The following is a 24,475-nucleotide window of genomic DNA, read 5'->3' as shown; positions in this document are numbered from 1 at the left end:
AAAGAATTCCTCCTCCTTATCAAATCCCCAAGAATGCTTTTAAAATTTCCTTCCTGAACTCTTTACTGGAATATTATTTTGGCTATAATCAGAGGAATAATGAAATAGTTTTACTTTCCAGATAGTCAGCATTGCTGATAAACATAAAATGTTATCCTAGACCACCCACTTCCTCAGTCATTACATAAAAGCTAGTGCAAATAAAATGACACTTCCTTCTACTATGGCAAAAAATGATCACCTCTGAAACAATCTGAAGAAATATATGATAGAAGACACATGAATTATTTTATGTAAATAACAAAACAGACATTCTATAATGTTATGATATTAGATTAGGTTAAGTGATGCTGTGGTAATAAAAAAAGACCCAAAATCTCAGTGGATTAACATATAACAGTTTATTTCTTACTCTCAAAACGTACACTGCAAGTCCATAAGCTCTCCAGGGCAGGTCCCTTATAAACAGTAACTTAGAGATACAGGCTGCATCCATCTTATAAGTACGTCATTTAGAATACATTGCTTTCAGGTCACCATGGTAGGTAGAGAGAGAGCTTCATGGTCATGCAGGATATTTTGCTGCTCCAGTATTGAAATGACACCTCATTTCTGTTTACAACTTCTCTAAAAAATCTCTCTGCTAGAAGTATTAAAATGGCATTGCCTAACTAGAAAGGGCTAGGAAGTGAATAGGAGCACACAGATATTTGGTAAACTGTTAATGTCATTGCTATATTGTACAAATAATATACGATTATTTTTATATTTTAATGAAAAACAATTTTGGAAAACTATATGGATATAAAATATCCCTTAAATACAATATTTTTATCAGCATATATAGTTTTTTTGTTTTGTTTTGTTTTTTTTTAGAAAACAACTTTATGAAGTTTTAAGGTGATCTAACAAGACATTACATTTATAATGTTTCAAGAGCCTTACTGAGAGATTCTGATATTTCAAATGCAAAAATTTGGGGAGCCAATATTTATTAACTTGATGTTTTCTATCTTTGTAACGACTTTACCTGTAATTCAACAGAGCTGATATGAAATCAGCTATTAAAAATAGCTATCAATTCTCCCATCATGCCAAAATACTCTGTAAATATGACATTACTATAGCACATCCTCTGTAACAGGTGGCTTTTTTTTTTGAGACATCAATTGATAACTTGTATTACTCCAATATATATATATAAAATAAAAATAATTCTCAACTTATTTCAGCATTACTGGTAAACATGAACCAGCAACAAACACGAGGCACCAAAACTTAGTAAAATATGACACAGGAAGATCAAAGATGTCATTATCTCCTAAATTGAACTCCTATTTTAATTCAATACTAATGTTTAACACATGGAACTTTTAAACAGCATACTTACTAAGATTTTGGCAGTAGTTTTATGTAACAAGACACATAGCATACTAGAGGTCTGGCATTTAACTTGCTTACAGTGAACAAGCTTCAATATGAAGGCATTAATTTTTTTAAAAAACCTTCTTTTTACATGCTATTTTATCAAGTGTGCAATTAAAACTAGTAATGAAATATAGTTAGATTAAGAAATTACAAACTTGTATCCTAAGCACAAATCATATAAAAAGGATTACTGGTTGTATAGAATATCCTTGTATAATCAAAAATCAATAGTATAAAACATGCAAAATATTTCAGAATCTTTATTAATCAAAAAATACCAGGGTTTATTTAAAATGATTCCCCTCAAAGGGTATCAAAGTTAATTCAAATAATGTAACACTCTAATGCTAAACATTATTCAGTACTGTTGAAGTGGAGGTAAATTTCATAGAACTGGGGGCTTACTTACACTTCCTGTCTTCTTGTTCACTTGAAACAGCATACAACATCCCAGAATTTCACTCAATAAGAAAAGAATGGTTGCTGCACTGGCAAAAATAGGATGTGTAAAGATCAAAGGCACACTATTCAGCTAGCCAGAGAGATATCAAACTTTCCCCCCCACAAGCCCTTTCCCCATGTAAACTAAAATTTATTAAGAAGTAAAATAATCTTCAAGAGTAAGGATTCTGATATTAATACATGTTTCAAAAATGTCAACTATAGTCATCTAGATATTTCTGATTATATTTTAAAGATTTATCTGAATTATATACTTTTAAATTAGATATATTTTGGGGGTCAAAATTATCTAAAACATTTAAGTCAATTCCAAATGTTTTAACCACTAATATGAACAACAGGATTTTAGCTCTCAGAAGAATCAACAATTGGAAGGAAAAACACAAAAACAAACAAAATTATATATTTATGCTGCAGGCAACGATTATGGCCCTTTCTGGCACAGTGGCATATGACTGGCACTCAGTCCAGGTATAATTCTACTAGCACAGGGAAATACATGCATTTTGGTAAATATGACTTAACATTCACAGTTGAAGTTTTTCTTAAATCCTTGCTTTTTAAAATAGGAAAATCTTAACTTTTTTCTTGTTATCCTGACTTGTGACTTGAACCCGACTTCTTTTTCTTCTTCTTACTATGTTTCTTGTGCTGTTTCTTCTTCCTCTTCTTCTTCTTCTTTGCTTTTTCTGTTGCTTTTTCTCGCTCTTCATGTCTTCTCTTCTTTTTTGCTTGCACTTCCTCTTCATAATCTGATTCTGATGAGGATTCTGAAGACAAAGGTTTATCTTCAGGATAAGTCTTCTTTCTTTTTTTGCTGAGACTTCTAATATACTTTTCTTTCTCTGTTTCATCTTTTGACTTCTTTTTCTTTTTTACAGATTCCTTGCTCTCTGATCCAGATTCATATGTAGAACTTTCTGATGATTTGTATGAATGGTTCTTCTTTTTCTTTCTCTTTTTTCCTTGTTTCTTTTCCTCATTCTCAGAATCTGAACTGCTTGAAGAATCAGAGCTTGATGAAGACGATGAAGATCGACAAGATTTCTTCTTTTTCTTTTTCTTTTTTCCCCTTTTCTTAGAAGACCTCTCATTTCCACTCAATAATTTCTCTCTGCTTTTTTCTAATTCTTTTTTCCAATTCTCATTCATTTTTTCTTCAAATTCAGCTAATGCCTTGGAGCCTTTCTTTTTATTTTCTAATTGTTTCTTCACTTCTTCCCAGGTAGGCCTTGGCCGATTCAGATAATCTTGTATTGTTGGGCCTGTAGACTGAGTTGGGCCCCTCCATCTGGCCATTGCTATAGGATTCATATAGGCCACTCGATTATCCCGCTTCCCCATTGTGCCTACTGGTTCCAAGAGAAGACTCTCAATGCTAAGAAGAATAAAGATAAACCCTTCTTTGGTTCTTCACCTGCTGATATATCAAGCAGGCCCCATTCTGTTAGGGAAGCAGAAGGAAATGGTTATAAAACACCTTTAATATATATACAGCAAAGACATTGGTTTAATTGTTCACTATCATATAGTACAGTAGAAATTTTTAAAATTTTAGACCTTGGGAACAAAGAATATAGACATTTAAGACTTTTGCATACTTTAGATATTGTGGTATGAATATAACAATGGATTTTATATACCCCATATAAGGTTCTGACTTATCTAAATTTTAAATAAATACTTCCTTTTATATTATATGATATTTTTCTTTCCTTCATTTGGCCTTATACAGTATAAAAAGATAAATTTCTATAGCTAAATTCTATGTGAGGCAGATCTCCTCCAATTTAAAAAAGTCCGCTCTGACAGAAACCTAGGAATCATACCTGAAAAATTCTCTCCCTCAATCTCACATCTAATCCATTAGTATAACTGCTTTTTAAGACTTCACAATAGGTTCCATACACATTCACTTCTCTCCAAATATATTGTCATCAATTTAGTCCAGGTACTATCATCTCTCACTTGGATTATTAATCTCTAGTATTGATTAAATGTTATTATCTGCCAGGGACTGCTTAGTGTTTTGCAGTGGATTATCTTATTCAATCTCTAGACTAATCCTATGAGGTTGATTCTATTATTATTTCTATTTCACAGTTGAATAAACTGGTCTTAGAGAATTTGACTAATTTGCATAAAGTAGCAGTTAATAAATGTCCAAATTAGGATTTAAACCAAAGCAGCCGGACTCCAAGCCCTGAACACCTAACATAACACTCTATTATCTCTTTACATCAGCCTCTTAATTGATAACCTTCTTTTTTAAAATTTTTTTTATTAATAATAAATTTACTTTTTATTGGTGTTCAATTTGCCAACATACAGAATAACACCCAGTGCTCATCCCGTCAAGTGCCCCCTCTCAGTGCCCATCACCGACTCACCCCCACTCCCCGCCCTCCTCCCCTTCCACCACCCCTAGGTCGTTTCCCAGAGTTAGGAGTCTTTATGTTCTGTCTCCCTTTCTGATATTTCCTACCCATTTCTTCTCCCTTCCCTTCTATTCCCTTTCACTATTATTTATATTCCCCAAACGAATGAGAACATATAATGTTTCTCCTTCTCCGATTGACTTATTTCACTTAGCATAATACCCTCCAGTTCCATCCACATTGAAGCAAATGGCGGGTATTTGTCATTTCTAATGATAACCTTGTTTCTACCCTTACTCTCTTTCATTCCAGCCCCACACTACCATCAGTAGGTCTTAAAACACTACAGTGGCCTTATATTTTAATGAAAATCAAATTCAAACTCCTATAAAAGTCCTATAAGATCTGTCCTGCTTCTCTCTCTTACTTTAATCACTCCTTTTCTCAATTCTATGTTCTCATATATTTCCTTGGTTTATGGAATATGAGAAGCTCCAAGCTTAGTCATCATGTCTAGTGCTACCCCATACTTCAGGTCTCAATTTATTTATATATTTATTTTTATTTATATATTTATTATTAGAAAGGGGGGAAGGTCAGAGGAAGAGAGAGAGGGAGAATCTTAAGCAGGCTCCATGCCAGCAGAGTCCAACGTGGGGTTTGAGGTCCCAACACTGAGATCATGACTTAACTAAAATTAAGAGTTGGATACTTAACCAACTGAGCCACCCAGGTGCCCAGGTCTTAGCTTAATGGTCAATTCCTCTGAAAGGAAACTATTAGTTTAGACTACATAAAATTGCCAATTATATGGACAGACACAGTCATATACCAGCAACTTCATATGTATCCACCTTATATTAAAGTATGTTGCCTTTGAATCTACCCTTCATATATATTATTCTGTATCACAGAGCCTTGTGTCTTTTATTCACATCACTTAGAAAACTGGTGATTATTTTATTTGATTGTGTGTGTGTGTGTGTGTGTGTGTGTGTGTGTGTATCCATTACTAATGACAAGGCTGAGAAAAATAAAGGTCATGTTTAATCTGTCTTATTCACCATGGTGTTTCTAGTATCTAGCATGCCCTGCGGCTCATATTAAATAGTCAATAAGTATTGGTTCAGTAGTAACAAACAAATGAATGGATAGATGGGTGTATGGCTCTGAGAGAAAGGAGGATTCAGGGCAGCTTCCTAGAGATGGTGATGTCTGCACAGGATTTTATTTTATTTTTTTTAAATTTTTTATTGGAGTTCAATTTGCCAGCAGATAGCATAATCTCATCCCGCCAAGTGCTCATCCTGTGAAGTGCTGCCCTCAGTGTCCATCACCCAGTCACCAAAACCCCCAACGCACCTGCTCTTCCACTACCCCTTGTTCATTTCAGAGTTAGCTGTCTCTCATGTTTTGTCACCCTCACTGATATTTTCACTCGTTTTCTCTCCTTTCCCTTTATTCCCTTTCACTAACTTTTATATTTCCCAAATGAATGAGACCATATAATGTTTGTCTTTCTCCGACTGACTCACTTCACTCAGCATAATACTCTCCAGTTCCATCCACATCGAAGCAAATGGTGGGTATTTGTTGTTCCTAAAGGCTGAGTAATATTCCATTGTGTGTGTGTGTGTGTGTGTGTGTGTGTATATATATATATATATATATATATATATATACACACACACATCTTCTTTACCCATTCATCTTTCGATGGACACATGGACACCAAGGCTCCTTCCACAGTTTGGCTATTGTGGACATTTTTGCTATAAACATTGGGATGCAGGTGTCCTGGCGTTTCACTGCATCTGTAACTTGGGGTAGGTAAATCCCCAGAAGTGCAATTAGTGGGTCATAGGGCAGTTCTATTTTTAACTCTTTGAGGAACCTCCACAAAGTTTTCCAGCATGGCTGTAACCAACTCACATTCCCACCAACAGTGCAAGAGGGTTCCCCTTCTCCACATCCTCTCCAACATTTGTGGTTTCCTGCCTTGTTAATTTTCCCCATTCTCACTGGTGTGAGGTGGTATATCTCATTGTGGTTTTGATTTGTATTTCCCTGATGGCAAGTGATACGGAGCATTTTCTCATGTGCTTCTGGGCCATGTCTATGTCTTCCTCTGTGCAATTTCTGTTCATGTCTTTTTCCCATTTCATGATTGGATTGTTTTTTTCTTTGCTGTTGAATTTAAGAAGTTCTTTATAGATCTTGGATACTAGCCCTTTATCTGATATGATATTTGCAAATATCTTTCCCATTCTGAAGGTTGTCTTTTAGTCTTGTTGACTGTTTCTTTTGCTGTGCAAAAGCTTCTTATCTTGATGAAGTCCCAATAGTTCATTTTTGCTTTTGTTTCTCTTGCCTTCATGGATATACCTTGCAAGAAGTTGCTGTGGCCAAGTTCAAAAAGGGTGTTGCCTGTGTTCTCCTCTAGTATTTTGATGGAATTTTGTCTCACATTTAGATCTTTCATACATTTTGAGTTGATCTTTGTGTATGATGTAAGAGAATGGTCTAATTTCATTCTTCTGCACACAGATGTCCAATTTTCCCGGCACCATTTATTGAAATGGTTTTGGGGGATCCCTGGGTGGCGCAGTGGTTTAGCGCCTGCCTTTGGCCCAGGGCGCGATCCTGGAGACCCGGGATCGAGTCCCATGTCGGGCTCCCGGTGCATGGGGCCTGCTTCTCCCTCTGTCTGTGTCTCTGCCTCTCTCTCTCTCTCTCTCTCTCTATCATAAATAAATAAAAATTAAAAAACAAAGAAATGGTTTTGGTGACTGTCTTTTTTCCAGTGGATAGTCTTTCTTGCTTTGTTGAATATTAGTTGATCATAAAGTTGAGGGTCCATGTCTGGATTCTCTGTTCAGTTCCATTGATATATCTGTCTTTGTGCCAGTACAACACTGTCTTGATGACCACAGCTTTGTAGTACAACCTGAAATCTAGCATTGTAATGCTCCCAGCTATGGTTTTCTTTTTTAATATTCACCTGGCTATTTGGGGTCTTTTCTGATTACACACAAATCTTAAGATAATTTGTTCCAACGCTCTGAAGAAAGTCCATGTTATTTTGATAGGGATTGCATTAAACGTGTATATTGCCCTAGGTAGCATTGACATTTTCACAATATTAATTCTGCCAATCCATGAGCATGGAATATTTTCCATCTCTTTGTGTCTTCCTCAATTTCTTTCAGAAGTGTTCTGTAGTTTTCAGGGTATAGATCCTTTACCTCTTTGGTTAGGTTTATTCCTAGGTATCTTCTGCTTTTGGGTGCAATTGTAAGTGGGATTGACTCTTTCTCTTTCTTCAGTCTCATTGTTAGCATGTAGAAATGCCACTGATTTGTGGGCATTGATTTTGTATCCTGCCACACTGCCGAATTGCCATATGAGTTGTAGCAATCTTGGGGTGGAGTCTTTTGGATTTTCTATATACAGTATGATGTCATCTGCAAAGAGGGAGAGTTTGATTTCTTCTTATCCCATTTGAATGCCTTGTATTTCTTTTTGTTGCCTGATTGCCGAGGCTAGGACTTCCAGTACTATGTTGAATAGCAGTGGTGAGAGTGGACATCCATGTCTTGTTCCTGATCTTAGGGGAAAGGCTCCCAGTGTTTCCCCATTGAGAATGATATTTGCTGTGGGCTTTTCATAGATGGCTTTTAAGATGCTGATGAATGTTCCCTCTATCCCTGCACTCTGAAGAGTTTTGATCAGGAATGGATGCTGTATTTTGTCAAATCCTTTCTCTACATCTAATGATAGGATCATATGGTTCTTGTTTTTTCTCTTGTTGATATGATCTATCACATTTATGGCTTACAAGTGTTGAGCCAACCTTGCATCTCAGGGATAAATCTCACTTGGTCGTGGTGAATAATCTCCTTTATTTATTTATTTATTCATAGACACACAGAGAGAGAGAGAGAGAGAGAGAGAGGCAGAGTGAGAGGGAGAAGCAGGCTCCATGCAGGGAGCCCAATGCCGGACTCGATCCCAGGTCTCCTGGATCACTCCCCAGGCTGCAGGTGTCGCCAAATCGTTGCGCCACCAGGGCTGCCCGAATAATCTTCTTAATGTACTGTTAGATCCTATGGACTAGTATCTTATTGAGAATTTTTGCATCTGTGTTCATCAGGGATATTGGCCTATAATTCTTCTTTTTGGTGGAGTAGTTGTCTGGTTTTGGAATTAAGGTGATGCTGGCCTCTTATAACGAGTTTGGAAACACTCCATCTCTTTCTATCTTTCCGAACAGCTTTAGTAGAATAGGTATGGTTTCTTCTTTAAACGTTTGATAGAATTCCCCAGGGAAGCCTTCTGGCCCTAGACTTTTGTGTCTTGGGAGGTTTTGGATGACTGCTTCAATTTCCTCCCTGGTTTTTGGCCTGTTCAGGTTTTCTATTTCTTCTTGTTACAGTTTTGGTAGTTTGTGGTTTTCCAGAAATGCCCCCATTTCTTCCAGATTGCTTAATTTATTGGCATATAGCTGCTCATAATAAGTTGTTAAAATCACTTTTATCTCCTTGGTATTGGTAGCGATCTGTCCATTCTCATTCATGATTTTATTAATTTGAGTCTTCTCTCTCTTCTTTTTAATAAGGTTGGCTAATGGTTTATCTATCTTATTCATTGTTTCAAAGAACCAACTCCTGGTTTTGTTGATCTGTTCCACAGTTCTTCTGGTCTCGATTTCATGGAGTTCTGCTAGAATCTTTATTAATTATCTTCTTCTGCTGGGTGTAGGATCTCTTTGCTGTTTTTCTCCAGTTCCTTTTGGTGCAAGGTTAGCTTTTGTATTTGAGTTCTTTCCAGTTTTTGGATGGATGCTTGTATTGCGATGTATTTCCCCCTCAGGAATGCTTTTGCTGTATCTCAAAGATTTTCAACAGTTTTGTCTTCATTCTCACTGGCTTACATGAATCTTTCTAAGTCTTCTCTAATTTCCTGGTTGACCCTTTCATCTTTTATCAGGATCCTCTTTAACCTCCACATATTTGAAATCCTTCCAAACTTCTTCTTGTGATTTAGTTCTAGTTTCAAAGCATTACGGTCTGAAAATATGCAGGGGATGATCCCAATTTTTGGTATCAGTTAAGACCTGATTTGTGACCCAGTATGTGGTCTATTCTGGAGAAAGTTCCATGTGCTTTAGAATGTGTATTCAGTGTGTTTGGATGTAAAGTTCTGTAAATATCTGTGAAATCCATGTGGTTCAGTGTATCATTAAAGCTCTTGTTTCTTTGGAGATGTTGTGCTTAGAAGATGTGTCGATTATAGAAAGCCCTGTGTTCAAGTCACCAAGTATAAGTGTATTATTATCTAAGTATATCTTAGCTTTGGTTATTGATTGATATATTTGGCAGCTCCCACATTCGGGGCATAAATATTCATGATTATTAGGTCCTCTTATTGGATAGATCCCTGAAGTATGATATAGTGTCCCTCTTCATCTCTCACTACAGACTTTGGGATAAACTTTAATTTATCTAATATAAGGATAGCTACCCTGCTTTCTTTTGAGGACCATTGAATGGTAAATGGTTCTCCAACCTTTCATTTTCAGGCCCAACGTGTCCTTAGGTCTCAAATGAGTCTCTTGTAGACAGCAAATAGATGGTCTTGCTTTTTTAATCAGTCTGAAACCCTGCACCCTTTGATGGGGTAATTAAGCCCATTCACCTTCAGAGTTACTATTGAAAGATACGAAATTAGTGTCATCATGATACCTATTCAGTCCCTGTTTTTGTGGATTGTTTCCTTGGACTTCCCCTTTCTTTTACAGAGTCCCTCTTAATATTTCTTGCAGAGCTGGTTTGGTGGTCACAGATTCTTTCAGTTCCTGCCTATCTTGGAAGCTCTTTATCTCTATTATTCTGAATGAGAGCCTTGCTGGGAAAAGTATTCTTGGTTGCAGGTTCTTGTCATTTAGGACCCTGAATATATCCTGCTAACCCTTTCTGGCCTGCCAGGTCTCTGTGGAGAGGTCTCCTATTACCCTAATACTTCTCTCCATAAAAGATAGGGATCTCTTGTCTCTAATAACTTGCTTTTCCCCTGTCCTTCGAGCTGGTCTTCTGGTGGAGGGGGCCTCTCTGCTGATTCTCAGGTGTGTGCACCTTGGCGAGCTGCCCAGTCCCCTGCCAGGTGCGCGGCTCAGTGGGAACTATTTATCCTGTGAGGCCCCTGCTCAGTCCCAGGTACAAGGTGACACCAGGAGGAAGATCAACAGTGGTGGCGGCCAGCTCTCCAGCTCTGGAGTCAGCTCCCGTAGTTACTACCGCAGCTTCCAGTCCGCAGGGGCCTGGATGCTCCTGGGGTGTGGGGATACCGATCTGCACAGCTCGGGGCCTCCCAGCGGCAGGAGCTTCCTCACTGTATTGGGCCCTCCTGGCCTCTGCCTGTCCCAGGGGGAGTGCCGGATCTTGGGCTGTGTCCCCTGGCGCCCTTGCCTCCAGGGCCTGCGCCACTGGGACTGCGTTCCCAGGACTGCGCAGCCCCCTCCGCGTGGAGCCGCTGCCTGAGCCGCAGCTGGAGCTGCTCCTGGGGCCCAGCTGGGTGTGAGCTCCAGCCCCCTTTTTTTTTAACATATTTTTTTAAATTTTTTTAAATTTATTTATGATAGTCACAGAGAGAGAGAGAGAGGCAGAGACACAGGCAGAGGGAGAAGCAGGCTCCATGCACCGGGAGCCCGACGCGGGATTCGATCCCGGGTCTCCAGGATCGCGCCCTGGACCAAAGGCAGGCGCCAAACCGCTGCGCCACCCAGGGATCCCGAGCTCCAGCCCCTTAAGGGAGCTCGGGCCCTGCTGTGTGGCATGCTCTCCTCCAGGGTGGAGTTCTTCTATTAGTGCCCCTGGGAGCCTGAGGGCATCCCTGCCCCTCCTGGGATCCTGCCTGAATTCCCTGGGAGTGTCTTTCTGTCTGGGAAGCTTGGTATAGTTTCTGCTTCTCCAGGACTGGGCTTTCCTGTCCTGGGGGCACTTGCCACTCAGCCTTAGCCTGGCTCCTCGTGCGGGCCCTTCCCTCTTGGATGCTTTATTTATTTATTGTTTTCCATCTTCCTACCTTGATAGAAGCGCGAACTCTTCTCACTGTAGCATTCCATCTGTTCTCTCTTTAAATCTCAGGTCAAATTTGTAAGTTTTCAGGATGATTTGAAAGTTATCTAGGTAAGTTGGTGGGGACAGGTGACTTGGGGACCCTACTCTTCCACCACCTTTTTGTCGGTCCTGTACAGGATTTTAAAGAATAAAAGCACACCCTGGAAATGAAGACATGAAGAACATTCCAGGAAGAGAAAAAAAATGTGAAAATAAACACAAAGATATGAAAGAGCACAATGTGTTTATTTCTGATGGACCCTAAATGTCAAGAATGCAGTGGCTGGAGGTGAGGCTGCAAAGACAGGAAACAGCCTGATCACAGAGCCCCTCTAAAATATATAGTTGTTAGGAAGTTACCAAAGTCCTTTAAAAAAATAAAAAGATGATCAGGTATATCACAGATTTTCCTGTGAGTCTCCATCCTGACTATGACCCATTAAATCAACCTAACATATCTGTTTATCATAAGCTCAATGTCATAGATGTTACAGTGAATCTTGGTGATAGTTTCCTGCATTTTGATTTGTTGTGTTCTTGATTATTATTATCCTACTCTTTTAGATCTATCCAGCTCCTCTTAGGTCTTTCTGTCATTTTCATTCTGACTAATAATCTAAAGATCTATCAGATATTATTGTTTCTTTGACCTTATCATCAAAAGTCCTTAAAAACTTTAGTTCATATTCAACTTGCTGGTTATTTCTGCTACTGGACACTTTAGAATAGCATAATCCATTCTAACTTCAGTTCCTTGAGACCTAGTCCTGACATCATCTAGAGAGATAGGCAATGACCAGTTCATAAAAACTTTGGATGTGATGCTGAGAACGCTGAAATTAATTCTATGAGACTTAAAGTTAATTGGGAGATAATAACTATTTTATACAGGAGAATGATATGCTCATGTTTGAACGTTTAAGAAAAAAATCTTTTACACCATGGAAGTTAGATTACATGCAAGTAAGAATGAAGGCAATGAGATCACTTAAGTATTAATGCAGACAACAAATGAAAGGGTCTAAACTAAAATCAGCAGCATTTTGGATAAAAGAGGGGACTATATGTAAGAAATAGGCAATGCCAATGACTAGATAATATAGGAAATGCCACAGGTTATGGAAATATCTACATTCAGTATTGGGTTCATATAGTTTGAAGTGACTATGAGAATTCTGGATGTAGCTGCACGTATGTAAATTATATGTATGGGTGTTGGTGCTCTGGAATGTAACCTGAGTTAGATATATAGAATTGGCAGTCACTGAGTGAAGGATAAAGCCATGAGAGAAAATTAAACTACCTTGGGGAGGATTTCAAATGAAAAAATGCTTGAGCATTGGATCCAATTTAACAATATTCAAGAGATTGCCAGAGAGAGGGAAACCTATAAATAATACTTCGGAAAATTAGCTAGCATGGTAAGAGTTAGATTGTTATCAGAAAAAAAGTAAGAGTTACAGAAACACAAGAAAGGAGAATAAAGCTTCAGAGTGAGGACAACAATTCTCAAAGGTTTATGTTCATGAATTTAATTTGAGCAATTTTTATATATCGAAAGTTTGCGAAGAAAACTAAATGTCCATCAATAACGAATAAGTTTGGGGAGCTGGGTGGCTCAGTCATTTAAGCATCTAACTCTTGAATTTGGCTGAGGTCATGATCTCAGGATCAAGGGACTGAGTCCCATGTCGAGCTCTACATTGAATGTGGAGTCTGCTTGAGATTCTTTCTCCCTCTCCCTCAGCCCCTCCTTCTGCTCACATGCACTTTTTACATTAAAAACTTATGTAAATGAATATATAAAATCTTTTTAAAAATTCAAAAAACAGGGATGCCTGGGTGGCTCAGGGGTTGAGCACCTGCCTTGGGCTCAGGTCTTGATCCTGGGGTCCGGGATCAAGTCCCATGTCAGGCTCCTTGTGGGGAGCCTGCTTTTCCCTCTGCCTATGTCTCTGCCTCTCTCTCTGTCTCTCATGAATGAATAAAGTCTTTAAAATATAAAAATAAAAATTCAAAAAACATAACAAATAGGTTATATGAATTACACTATACATATATAATGGAATAGATATCCATAACATGTTGTTAAGTGAATAGTTCATCAAATGTAAATATTAGTTTTAGTTAACTCTGCATATTGGGGAGGTATTATTTCCTTTTGTATGTTTTTCTATAATGTTTACATTTTCTACAATGAGTAGGTGTCATCTTTACCTTTAAATAATCCAGAAAAAAAGAAGATATCATGGACAACAATATTAAATACAGCAAATGGGAGGCGCCTGGGTGGCTCAATAGTTGACCATCTGCCTTTGGCTCAGGTCATGATGCTGGGGTCCTGGGATAGAGTTCTGCATCAGGTTCCCTGTAGGGAGCCTGCTTCTCCCTCTACCTATGTCTCTGCCTCTCTCTGTGTGTATCTTATAATAAATAAATAAATGAAATCTTTAAAAAAATACAGCAGATGGATCAAGTAAGATAAAATCTTAAAATATCCATTACATCTGGCTATGAGGAAATCATTAGTAAACTTTGCTAATGCAAGTAACCTTTGCTAATTAAGTAGTGAGGGTAGAGGCCAGACCACCACAAGTTAAAGACTTTAAAAGCTAAATGGGAGGTGAGAAGATAGAGATACAGGGTATATGTGTACAGATTCATTTGAGAAGAAAAGTAAAGGGATAAGATGTTAACTATCATGAAGGATACAGAATTAAAGAAATGATTTTTTTGTTTTTGTTACTGAAGGAATTTAAACATATTCATAGGGAACAAGAAGAATGGAGGATAATGAAAGAGTTTTAAGAAGATATAAAAGAGGGGAATAACTAATGTGACAAAACCATTGAGAAAGCAGAGAGGACTCAAAGTCACAGGTAGGAGATGTCTCTTTTTGCAAGAACAAAAGCAAAGAATAAATAAATGGTATGAGTACAGGGCTTTTTTTGTGGAGGGAGAAATGAAAGAGAAAAAGTTGAAGTAGTTCTCACATACTGGCCTTCATTTTTACTCAGTGGTAGGTGCCAAGGTCATCTGTTAAAAGTAAGGCAGGTCCAGGTAAGTTTTGAGACCAATAGCTAAAGTTTTGAAAACTGCAGAAGGGAATAGGAGAGGGTGCTGACACCAGACAAGTTCAGGAAGCCTTCAAAACTGCACACTGAGTAAAAAGAAGAAGCAACACCAACACAGTCTCTTATGCAATCTTTGCTTTTGAATTTAAAATATTTTGTTTCTATTCCAGGAAAAAACTTGATTCTCTGTATCTCTATGAAAAGTATGCTAATTTTGTATAGAGATTAGATACAAGTTGTGACAGTCCTGCTGATAATCTGAGTTATTATAATAATTAAATGTTCAGTCATCCTCAAAATAATTCCCTTTTGACTTGGATAGGAGTTAAGATGGCAGAGTAGCAGGAGGACCATACACTTGCCTCATCCCTGGAACACAGAGAGACAAAAATCAAATCATTCTGAATACCTAGGGAATCAACCTGGGGGTGAAAGAGCAAAATTCACAACTAGAGGGAGGAAAAAGGCCACATCGTGGAAGATAGGTGGTGTGGAGATGGGATTTGGGGTAGAAAAGAATTGCTGGTGCTATAGAGGGGTGTGAGCCCTGATGAGGAAGAAAGAAGGGGAGGGGGAGTCAGGTGTGCACACAGGGCATTGCACAAGAAAAACATTTCCCCAAAACTACTGATGGGGAAAAAAGGATGAGGTACTGATAATCATAAGTTTTTACAAGCAGCAGAGCTCAAAGTCTGAAGTTTTAGAAGTCCTTGCCATTGCCAGAGTAGAGCCTGGCAGGTATAGAGGTGCTCCAGTGGAGGAGAACAGAAAGCTAGTAGTGGACAGCATGGTCTGAGGACCCCCACTGGGACCCACTGGGACAGACGGTTCCCCTTCTTGGAATGCATTTGGGATAGGTGGCACTGCTTCTCTGGCGACAAAAGCACTGATGGACACCACTGAGCTGCTCTATGTATTAGCATAGGCGCAGAGGCAGCTGATGAGGGCAGGTATTCTAGGCACCAGATTTTTGCTACACTTTAACATAAACTCCAAGGTCCTACATGTTCATGCAACTGCCCTTTTGGGACAAATCAGCACCAGCCACAATGCAGCAGGATCCTTCCCAAAAGGATCAGTACAGGCAGTGACACACAAGGTCCCTAAAGTTTGGAGTTTTGAAACACAGCTAGTATGCCTCACATAAAAATACAGGAGTACTGTGGTACCATGTGGACAGATGGCTTGGACACACATAGGGTGAAAGCAGGGATCTGAGGGATGTTGGGACACACAAGGGGAAATTTTTCACTTTTCTGAAAGGGCTTCCTGAACAGTGGCAGGCATGAACTACTCCCCAATCTGGGAATGACAGACATGGCTGATAATATTTTTTCCCCTCCCCATCAGCACAGGACTTCAGTGAACAGAACAGTTCCCACAGTGGAGGCTTGAGCTGCTTACACCAAACTCCACCTCACTGCATTCTTCAGGTTCTTTTTTACTAGGGCAAATGTGCCTGAGAGTCAGAGTAGCAGCAGGATTCTCCCCCAGAAGAACAGCATAAGCCTCTGCACTCATCAAGTCTACTGACCAGAGTGCTGCAAAACTTCAGCTTTAGGGGAAGTATGATCTAGCCAATTTTAACAAGCCGACTAAAACATACCTAGTTAAAACTTGTCACGCAGTGGACAAGGTTCAAACACTGCCCACTGCAAGCAAGGAAAAACTCTGCAGAGGACAAACATGAGGAAAACAGCAGCCAAAACATAAGAGCATAGTGCACACCACATACACATCTGAATCTCCTAATAAATAAAAGTCCAGGGCCAGATGGCTTTCCAGGGGAATTTTACCAAACATTTAAAGAAGAATTAATACCTATTCTTCTGAAACTGCCCCCCCAAAAATAGAAATGGAAGGAAAACTTCCAGACTCCTTCTATGAGTCTAACATTACCTTGATTCCAAAACCAGGCAAAAACCCCCTAAAAAAGAGAATTACAGGGCAATAACCATGATGAACATGGATACAAAAAGTCTCAACAAGATACTAGCAAATCGAACTCAACAGTACATTATAAGATTTATTCAACAAGATCAAGTGGGATTTACTCCTGGGCTGCAGCATTGGTTCAAGATTCACAAAACAACATGATACACCACATTGATATAAGAAAGGATACGAAACACATGATACTCTCAATAGTTGCAGAAAAAGCATATGACAAAATACAGCTTCCTTTCTGGATAAAAACCTCAACAAAGTAGGGACAGAGTGAACATACCTCAACATCATAAAGGCCATATAAAAAAGACCCACAACTAATACCATCTTCAATAGGGTAAAACTGAGAGCTTTTCCTCTAACATCAGGAACAAAACAAGGATGTTCACTCCCATCATCACTATTTAACATAGTACTAGAAGTCACAATTTCAGTAATCAGACAACAAAAAGAAGCAAAAGACATCCAAATGAGCAAGGAAGAAGTCAACTTTCACAATTTTCAGATGACATGATACTCTATGTGGAAAACTTGAAAGACTTCTCCCAAAAATTGCTAGAGCATACCAATTCAGCAAAGTTGCAGGATACAAAATCAATGTACAGAAATCTGTTGCCTTTCTATATGCCAATAATAAAGCAGCAGAAAGAGAGCTCAAGGAATTGATACCACTTCCAACTGCATGAAAAACATAAGACCACTAATAATAAACCTAACTAAACCAAGGAGATGAAGGATCTGTGTTCTGAAAACTATAGAACACTTATGAAAGAAATTTAAGAGGACACAAAAACTGGAAACATTCCATGCTAATGTATTAGAAGAACAAACATTATTAAAATAACTATACTATCCAAAGAAATCTACATATTTAATGCAATCTCTATCAAAATACCACTAGCATTTTTCACAGACCTAGAACAAACAATCCTAAAAGTTTGTATGGAAGCACAACAGACCCCAAACACCCAAAGCAATCTTGCAAAAGAAAAGCAAAGTTGGAGGCATCAAGAATCCAGATTTCAATCTATATTACAAAGCTGTAGTTATGACAGTACAGTACTGGCAGAAAACCAGACACATAGATAAATATAACTGAACAGAAAACCCATAAATGGACCCACAACTATATGGTCAACTGAACTTCAAAAAGCAGGAAAGAATACCAATGGAGAAAAGACAGTCTCTTCAACAAATGGTGTTGGAAAAACTAGACAGCAACATGAAAAAGAATGAACCTGAAACACTTTCTTACACCATACACTAAAATACATTCAAAATGGATTTTAAGACCTAAATATGAGACAGGAAACAATAAAAATCCTAGAGGAGAATTCAGCCAGCAACATTTTTGACATTGCCCATAGAAATTTCTTACTGGTCAGGTCTCCAGAGGCAAGGGAAAGAAAAGAAAAAAAAATGAACTATTGGCACTTCATCAAGATAAAAAGCTTCTGTACAGCAAAGAAAAAAAATTGACAAAATTAAAAGGCAGCTTTCAGAATAGGAGAAGATATTTGCACATTACATATCTGATTAAAGGTTAGTAGCCAAAATGTATAAGAACTTATCAAACACAATACCCAAAAATCAAATAATCAAGTTAGGAAATGGGCAGAAGACATGAATAGACGTTTTTCCAAAGAAGACATCCAAATGGCTAACAGACAATGAAAAGATGCTCAACATCACTGATCCTCAGGGAAATAGAAATCAAAACTACAATGAATTACCAACTCACACTTATCAGAACGCTAAAATTAACAACTCAGGGAACCACACATGTTGGCAAGGATACAGAGAAAGGGGAAACCTCTTACACTGTTGGTGGGAATGTAAATTGGTGCAGCCACTCTGGAAAACAGTATGTAGGTTCCTCAAGAAGGTAAAAATAGAACTATCCTACATTCTGATAATTGCACTACTAGGTATTTACCCAAATGATACAAACATGATGATTAGAAAGGGCACATGCACCAGGATGTTTATAGCAGCATTATCAACAATAGTCAAATTATGGAAAGACCCCAAATTTCCATTAACTGAGGAATGAAGTCTGAGGGCAGCCCAGGTGGCTCAGCAGTTTAGCGCCACTTTCAGCCCAGGGCCTGATTCTGGAGACCCAGGATAGAGTCCCACGTCAGGCTCCCTGCATGGAGCCTACTTCTCCCTCTGCCTGTGTCTCTGCCTCTCTCTCTCTCTCTGTGTGTGTCTCTCATGAATAAATAAAATCTTTAAAAAAATGAAATCTGAAATTTACAATGACATGGAAGGAGCTATAGTATATTATGCTAAGTGAAATAGGTAGTTAGAGAAAGGAAATGCCATATAATTTCACTTATGTGGAATTTAAGAAACATAAACACAGGGAAGGGAAAAAGAGAGAGAGAAGCAAATCATAAGAGATTCAACTGTAGAAAACAAACAGGGTTGGTGGAGGGGAGTGAGTCGGGGATGGGTTAAATGGGTGACAGGTATTAAAGAACGCACTTGGGATGAGCAGTGGTATTATATGTAAGGGAAGAATCATTAAATTCTACATCTGAATTCAATTTTGCCATATATAGTAACTAACTAGAGTTTAAATAAAAACTTGAAATAAAAAAATAAAAAGTAAAATAATGAAATAAAAATAACCATCAATCAATTATTTTGCAACATAAACAATTCTCTTTTGATGTTCTATTATGTACCAGACACTATGTTATATGACATGGAGATTACGGTCTAGTAAAGTAATAACCATTACAGAAATATAAAAAAAGAGTATATAATTATAACCATGATTAGAATGATAAAAGAAAAGTACAGGATGCTAATGAAAGCTATAATGAGGGACATAATTCAGAATGGAAGGACAAACATTATATGTTCTCATTCATTTGGGGAATATAAATAATAGTGAAAGGGAGTATAAGGGAAGGGAGAAGAAATGTGTGGGAAATATCAGAAAGGGAGACAGAACGTAAAGACTGCTAACTCTGGGAAACGAACTAGGGGTGGTAGAAGGGGAGGAGGGCGGGGGGTGGGAGTGAATGGGTGACGGGCACTGGGGGTTATTCTGTATGTTAGTAAATTTAACACCAATAAAAAATAAATTAAAAAAAAAGAAAGGTCAATTCTGGAATCCTAACATATAATCTGAGACATGATGGATAAATCAGAGCTAGCCAGATGAAAGAGTTGAACAGGATATGAATAATAAGCCAAACTGACTGAATAGCAGAAGGAACAGCAGATGCTACGGCCCTTAGGTAAAAAGAAAAAGCCAAATACAATGCAAAATATTGGCATTATTACATTATTGAAGATCAGTCATCATATAATTTTCTCCTTCTTAAAAGTGATTGGATCTGTACTATTTTTCACTTAACATATTCTGGTAAAAGTCAGTATGAATTTTAGTTAATTAAAGGCATATTTTAATTTTTCACAATGTAGTCTATATTGTAAATATCACCAATGCTAGTTATTTTAGAGACTTACTGTATTTTAAAATTCGTTTCATTGAATTTTCAGTGATATGTCTAACTGCAGAAGAATTCTCACAGACAAATGCACTTCAGTTGAAAAACCTTTTTAAGTTAGTTGGTAATCAATCTGAGACTTAATCTGAAGCAACCAACTCTTCTGCAAAGGTCCGGACATTTGGATGAGGTTTCTATAAAAACAAGCTTATTGTTCTTTGCTCACACTAGTTAAACTGAGTTCAAATAACATGCTTTTTATAAAGCTACCTAAAGGAATTAAGATAGTAATCAATTTACTAAATTATAAAAATATAGTAAGTCTGCACGTATATTCTAACAATACCTTAAATTATCACAGTATGTTTTGCCATTTCACACTGAATGATACACAGAACAACCACCCAACAATCTAATTCACAGGCAAATAAGACTCAGAGGGTTTATGGAGCAATTTAATGATGCTTCACAATTTCTTGAAAACATCTAACTCTAGCAAGTGTATGCAACATGATAGTCTTTCTTCTCAATAAAACTCAAGCATGAATGCATTATATTTTAATTATTAATATGACTATTTTGAGAGAGGAATTATTGCCTTATTTTAACTGGGATCAATCTGATAGAAAGCTCTGTTGAAACCATTCTCCTGTTGTGAATTCCCTCTAGCATACTTGTGTCATGAAACATTTTTTATTCTAAAGAAAAGGTGCAGTATTTGAAATACTGCCTCTTTATTCCCTTTATAGAACTGCCAAATAATAAAATATTGGTCTCTACCATGTTAAGGACTATACCAAAAAACTTACAGCAGCAACAAAATATTGCAAGAGATAAAATAGAAAAGAATGGTTATGAGAGGGTAGAATTTCTAAGCATAAATTTTAGCTGTTTAAAAAATGAATTTTACCCTCTTATTTATCTTAATATAGAAACATATTTTGTATTTTATATTTAGAAAAACAAATCATCATTACTGTTTAGCATTTACACCAATGAAGTAAATGCTTTTTAATACTTTAATTTAAAAATTCAATGTAATATAACATACCATAATATAGTTATATACTTTATGAATTCTGGTTTGGAAAGGATTTTTTTTTTTAAGATTTTATTTATTTATCCATGAGACACACACACACACACACACACACAGAGAGAGAGAGAGAGAGAGAGAGAGAGAGGCAGAGATACAGGCAGAGGCAGAGGGAGAAGCAGGCTCCGTGCACCGGGAGCCCGACGTGGGACTCGATCCCGGGTCTCCAGGATCGCGCCCTGAGCCAAAGGCAGGCGCCAAACCGCTGTGCCACCCAGGGATCCCGGAAAGGATTTTTTTATTGAAGTATAGTTGACATACAATATTATATTAGTTTCAGATGATTCAACAATTAGTTTCAGTGATTCAACAATTCTATACATTATGCAATGCTCACCACAATAAGTGTAGATACCATTTATAATTATACAAAGTTATTCCAATTTTATTGACTATTTTCCTATGCTGTACTTTTCATCTCCATGACTTTTCATTTTACAAGTAGAAGTTTGTACCTCTTAGTCCCCCTTTTGCCCATCCCCCTATACTCTCTTCTCTGGCAACCATCAGCTTGTTCTCTGTATTTATGAATCGGTTTGGTTTTTCACTAATTTGTTTCTTTTTTTTTTTTTTTTTGGATTCCACATGTAAGTGAAATCATACAGTATTTGTCTTTCTATGTCTCACTTAATTAACTTAAGATTAATAGCCTCTAAGTCCATCTATGTATGTTGTCATGAATGACAAGGTTTCAGTTTTATGGCTGAGTAATACTTCATTTTACAGATATACACACCTTGTTAATCCATTAATATATCAATGGACTCTTATGTTGCTTTCATATGTTGGTTTTTGTAAATAATGCTACAATAAACAGGGGTGCATGTATCTTTTCAAATTAGCATTTTTGTCTTCTTCTCTGGGTGAAACACCCAACAGTGTAATTATAGGATCATAGGGTATTTTTATTTTTAATTTTTTGTGGAACCTCCATACTGTTTTCCATAGTGGCTGCAATAATCTACATTCCCATCAACAGTGCACAAGGGTTCCTTTTTCTCTACGTCCTTGCCAACACTTGTTATTTCTTTGTTTTTTTAATAGTAGCCATTCTGACTGGTATGAAGTGATATCTTATTATGGCTTTGATTTACATTTTCCTGATGACTAGTGATGCCATGCATCCTTTCATGTGTCATTTGGTCATCTGTACATTTTCTTTGGAAAAAATGTCTATGCAGTTCTGCCTATTTTAAATCAGATTATTTGTTTTTATTTTTGTGTGTGTGAGTTGAGTTGTATAAATTCTTTATATATTTTGCAAATAAACCCCTTATTGGATATATCATTTTCAAATGTCTTCTCCCATTCAGTAGGTTGCCTTTTCATTTTGTAGATGGTTTTCTTCACTTTGAAAAATTATTTTTTATATAATTACAATAGTATATTTTTGCTTTTGTTTCCCTTGCCTGAGAAGACATCTTCAGAGAAATGTTGCTAAGGCCAATATTCAAAGGATTACTGCTCATGTTTTCCTTTAGGAGTTTTATGTTTACAGGTCTTACATTTAGGTCTTTAATAATCAGTTTTGAGTGAAATGGTTTATTAAAACAAAATTTGTATCTTAGAATACTTTTATATTCACAGAAAAGTTGCAATCCCTGTGTCCTCTGTACCCAGTTTCCCTTATTTAACATCTTACATTAATATGGAACACTTGTCATAATTGATGAGCCAATACTGACATATTCATATCAACTAAAGTCTATTATTTATTCAAATTTCCTTAGTTTTAAACTAATGTCTTTTTTCTATCCCAGGAATCCAACCAGGATATCATGCTACATTTAGAAATTCATGTCTCCCAGGTGCCACATGATTATGAAAGTTTCTCAGAATTTCCTTGGTTTTGATGACCTTGAATGTTTTGAAGAGTACTGATCAGAAATTTATTGAAATCCACTTCAATTTGTGTTTCTCTGATGTTTTTCTCATGTTGTAGTTAGGTTTAAGTTCTTAGAAGAAAGAACACAGGTAAGGTACCATTCTTATTACATCATATATCAAGGGTACATACATTGATCACCCGACTGAGGTAGTGTTTGTCATATTTCTCCACTTTAAGATTACCCTCCTTTTACACACTGTACTCTTTGGAAGGAAGTCACTTTGTGCAGTCCACACAAAAGGAATAGAGATGCTCTACCTCCTTGATGGAGAAGTATCTATCTACATAAGTTATTTGAAATTTATGTGTGTAGGAGATTTGTCCATTCATAACCACGGGTTTGTTTTTTCACTTATTTGTATCAGTATGGATCAAGAGTATTGATTTTACAGTTTAGGTAGTATTTCAGTGCCACTTTATTTTGTTGCTGAAATAGTTCTAGTTTTGGCCTTTGCGAGCTCTTTTAGTTTTCTCCAGTGTCCTTTTGACATACCCTCATCATTTTGTTTCTTTTTTGTTTGTTTCAAATTTTTATTTAAATTCTAGTTAGTTAATATAGTATAATATTGGTTTTAGGAGTGGTATTTAGTTATTCATCACTTACATATAATATCCAGTGCTCAACACAAGTGTCCTTCTTAATATCCATCATCGATTTGTCCCATCCCCTACTCATCACATTGTTTCTTAAGCAGTCCCTAATTTCTGACTAAGATTCTCAAGAATCATTTTGTATATCCCCTGCATTAGCCCTAGAATCCTATCAAGGTATCACTGCACTAGGCTCTCTTAGTAGACAGGGCTAGGAAATATATGAAGTGGTTAATTTATTCAATCACGTATGAGGTTTGAAATAAATATCTGGCACTTGTACAACGAATACAAGTTATTTATAGATGGTACACAGACCAGTTTGTTGACTATAATGGGGCATTTAGGTGATATGACTGAGTCCTAATCAAGAGTCCATGTTATGATTATTTCTTGATTAATAGGAAGGAGCTCTACTGCATTATTTCTGAAGTTGCTTGAAAAGTCTAATAGTCTAAAGAAAAGAGCAAAGGCCATAAGAAGAACTAGTTCTGCCCCTTTAGCACTTTGCCCTACTGAAGAAGCCATGAACAAAATAATGCTATTGTTTATAGTGCCAGTGTTAATGTTTTGAGAAACCCTATGTAGAAAACCATTATATTCAACTAAGCATTTTCTAGGAAAATACATTTGGTAAGTTTTGGATACTCACTAGCAACTTCCTTGAGTCATCCTTAACAATAAATTTTGCCCTATAATTATGTGATAAGATGTGGCTGTACGTGATGTAACCAAAATGTCCTAGGAGCACTGAAAATTCCAGTTCTTCTATTCAAGGAGTCCTCTTACATAAACCAAAGCTAATTTGGATAATAGTTTATTTCTATCTGTGTGATATGACTCCTATGAAAATATACCCCCAAAATAAGGTTTGTCACATATCTTCTTGCTACAGACCTAGTTTCTCTTTAACAAATGTCTCACAATATGAATTTTGTAGAAACCTTTGACAAGATCTCTTAAGTCAGTGTTTTTCAGCACTAAACATCTAAAATCAATATTGTTCATACCTGACCAGAGTGTAAA

At 37.1% G+C, this 24,475-nt stretch overlaps 1 protein-coding gene across 2 annotated transcripts in view; it reads right to left on the bottom strand.

The window, feature by feature from the left end:
• Positions 1 to 378: 378 nt before the first annotated feature.
• The window catches only part of FAM133A (family with sequence similarity 133 member A), an 89,549-nt gene continuing 65,452 nt past the window's right edge, over positions 379 to 24,475 (bottom strand). For both annotated transcript variants that reach the window (XM_038587831.1, XM_038587832.1), the window contains one exon: positions 379 to 3,334. In XM_038587831.1, the coding sequence (XP_038443759.1) occupies positions 2,482 to 3,234 (753 nt within the window). In that variant the 5' untranslated portion in view covers positions 3,235 to 3,334 and the 3' untranslated portion in view covers positions 379 to 2,481. The remainder of the gene's footprint in view (positions 3,335 to 24,475) is intronic.

The sequence above is a fragment of the Canis lupus genome, chromosome X, assembly GCF_011100685.1.
Source record: "Canis lupus familiaris isolate Mischka breed German Shepherd chromosome X, alternate assembly UU_Cfam_GSD_1.0, whole genome shotgun sequence".
In the NCBI taxonomy this organism is placed as follows: Eukaryota; Metazoa; Chordata; class Mammalia; order Carnivora; family Canidae; genus Canis; species Canis lupus.
The sequence above is the reverse complement of the archived record's forward strand: the minus strand, read 5'-3'. Positions and strand labels throughout refer to the sequence as shown.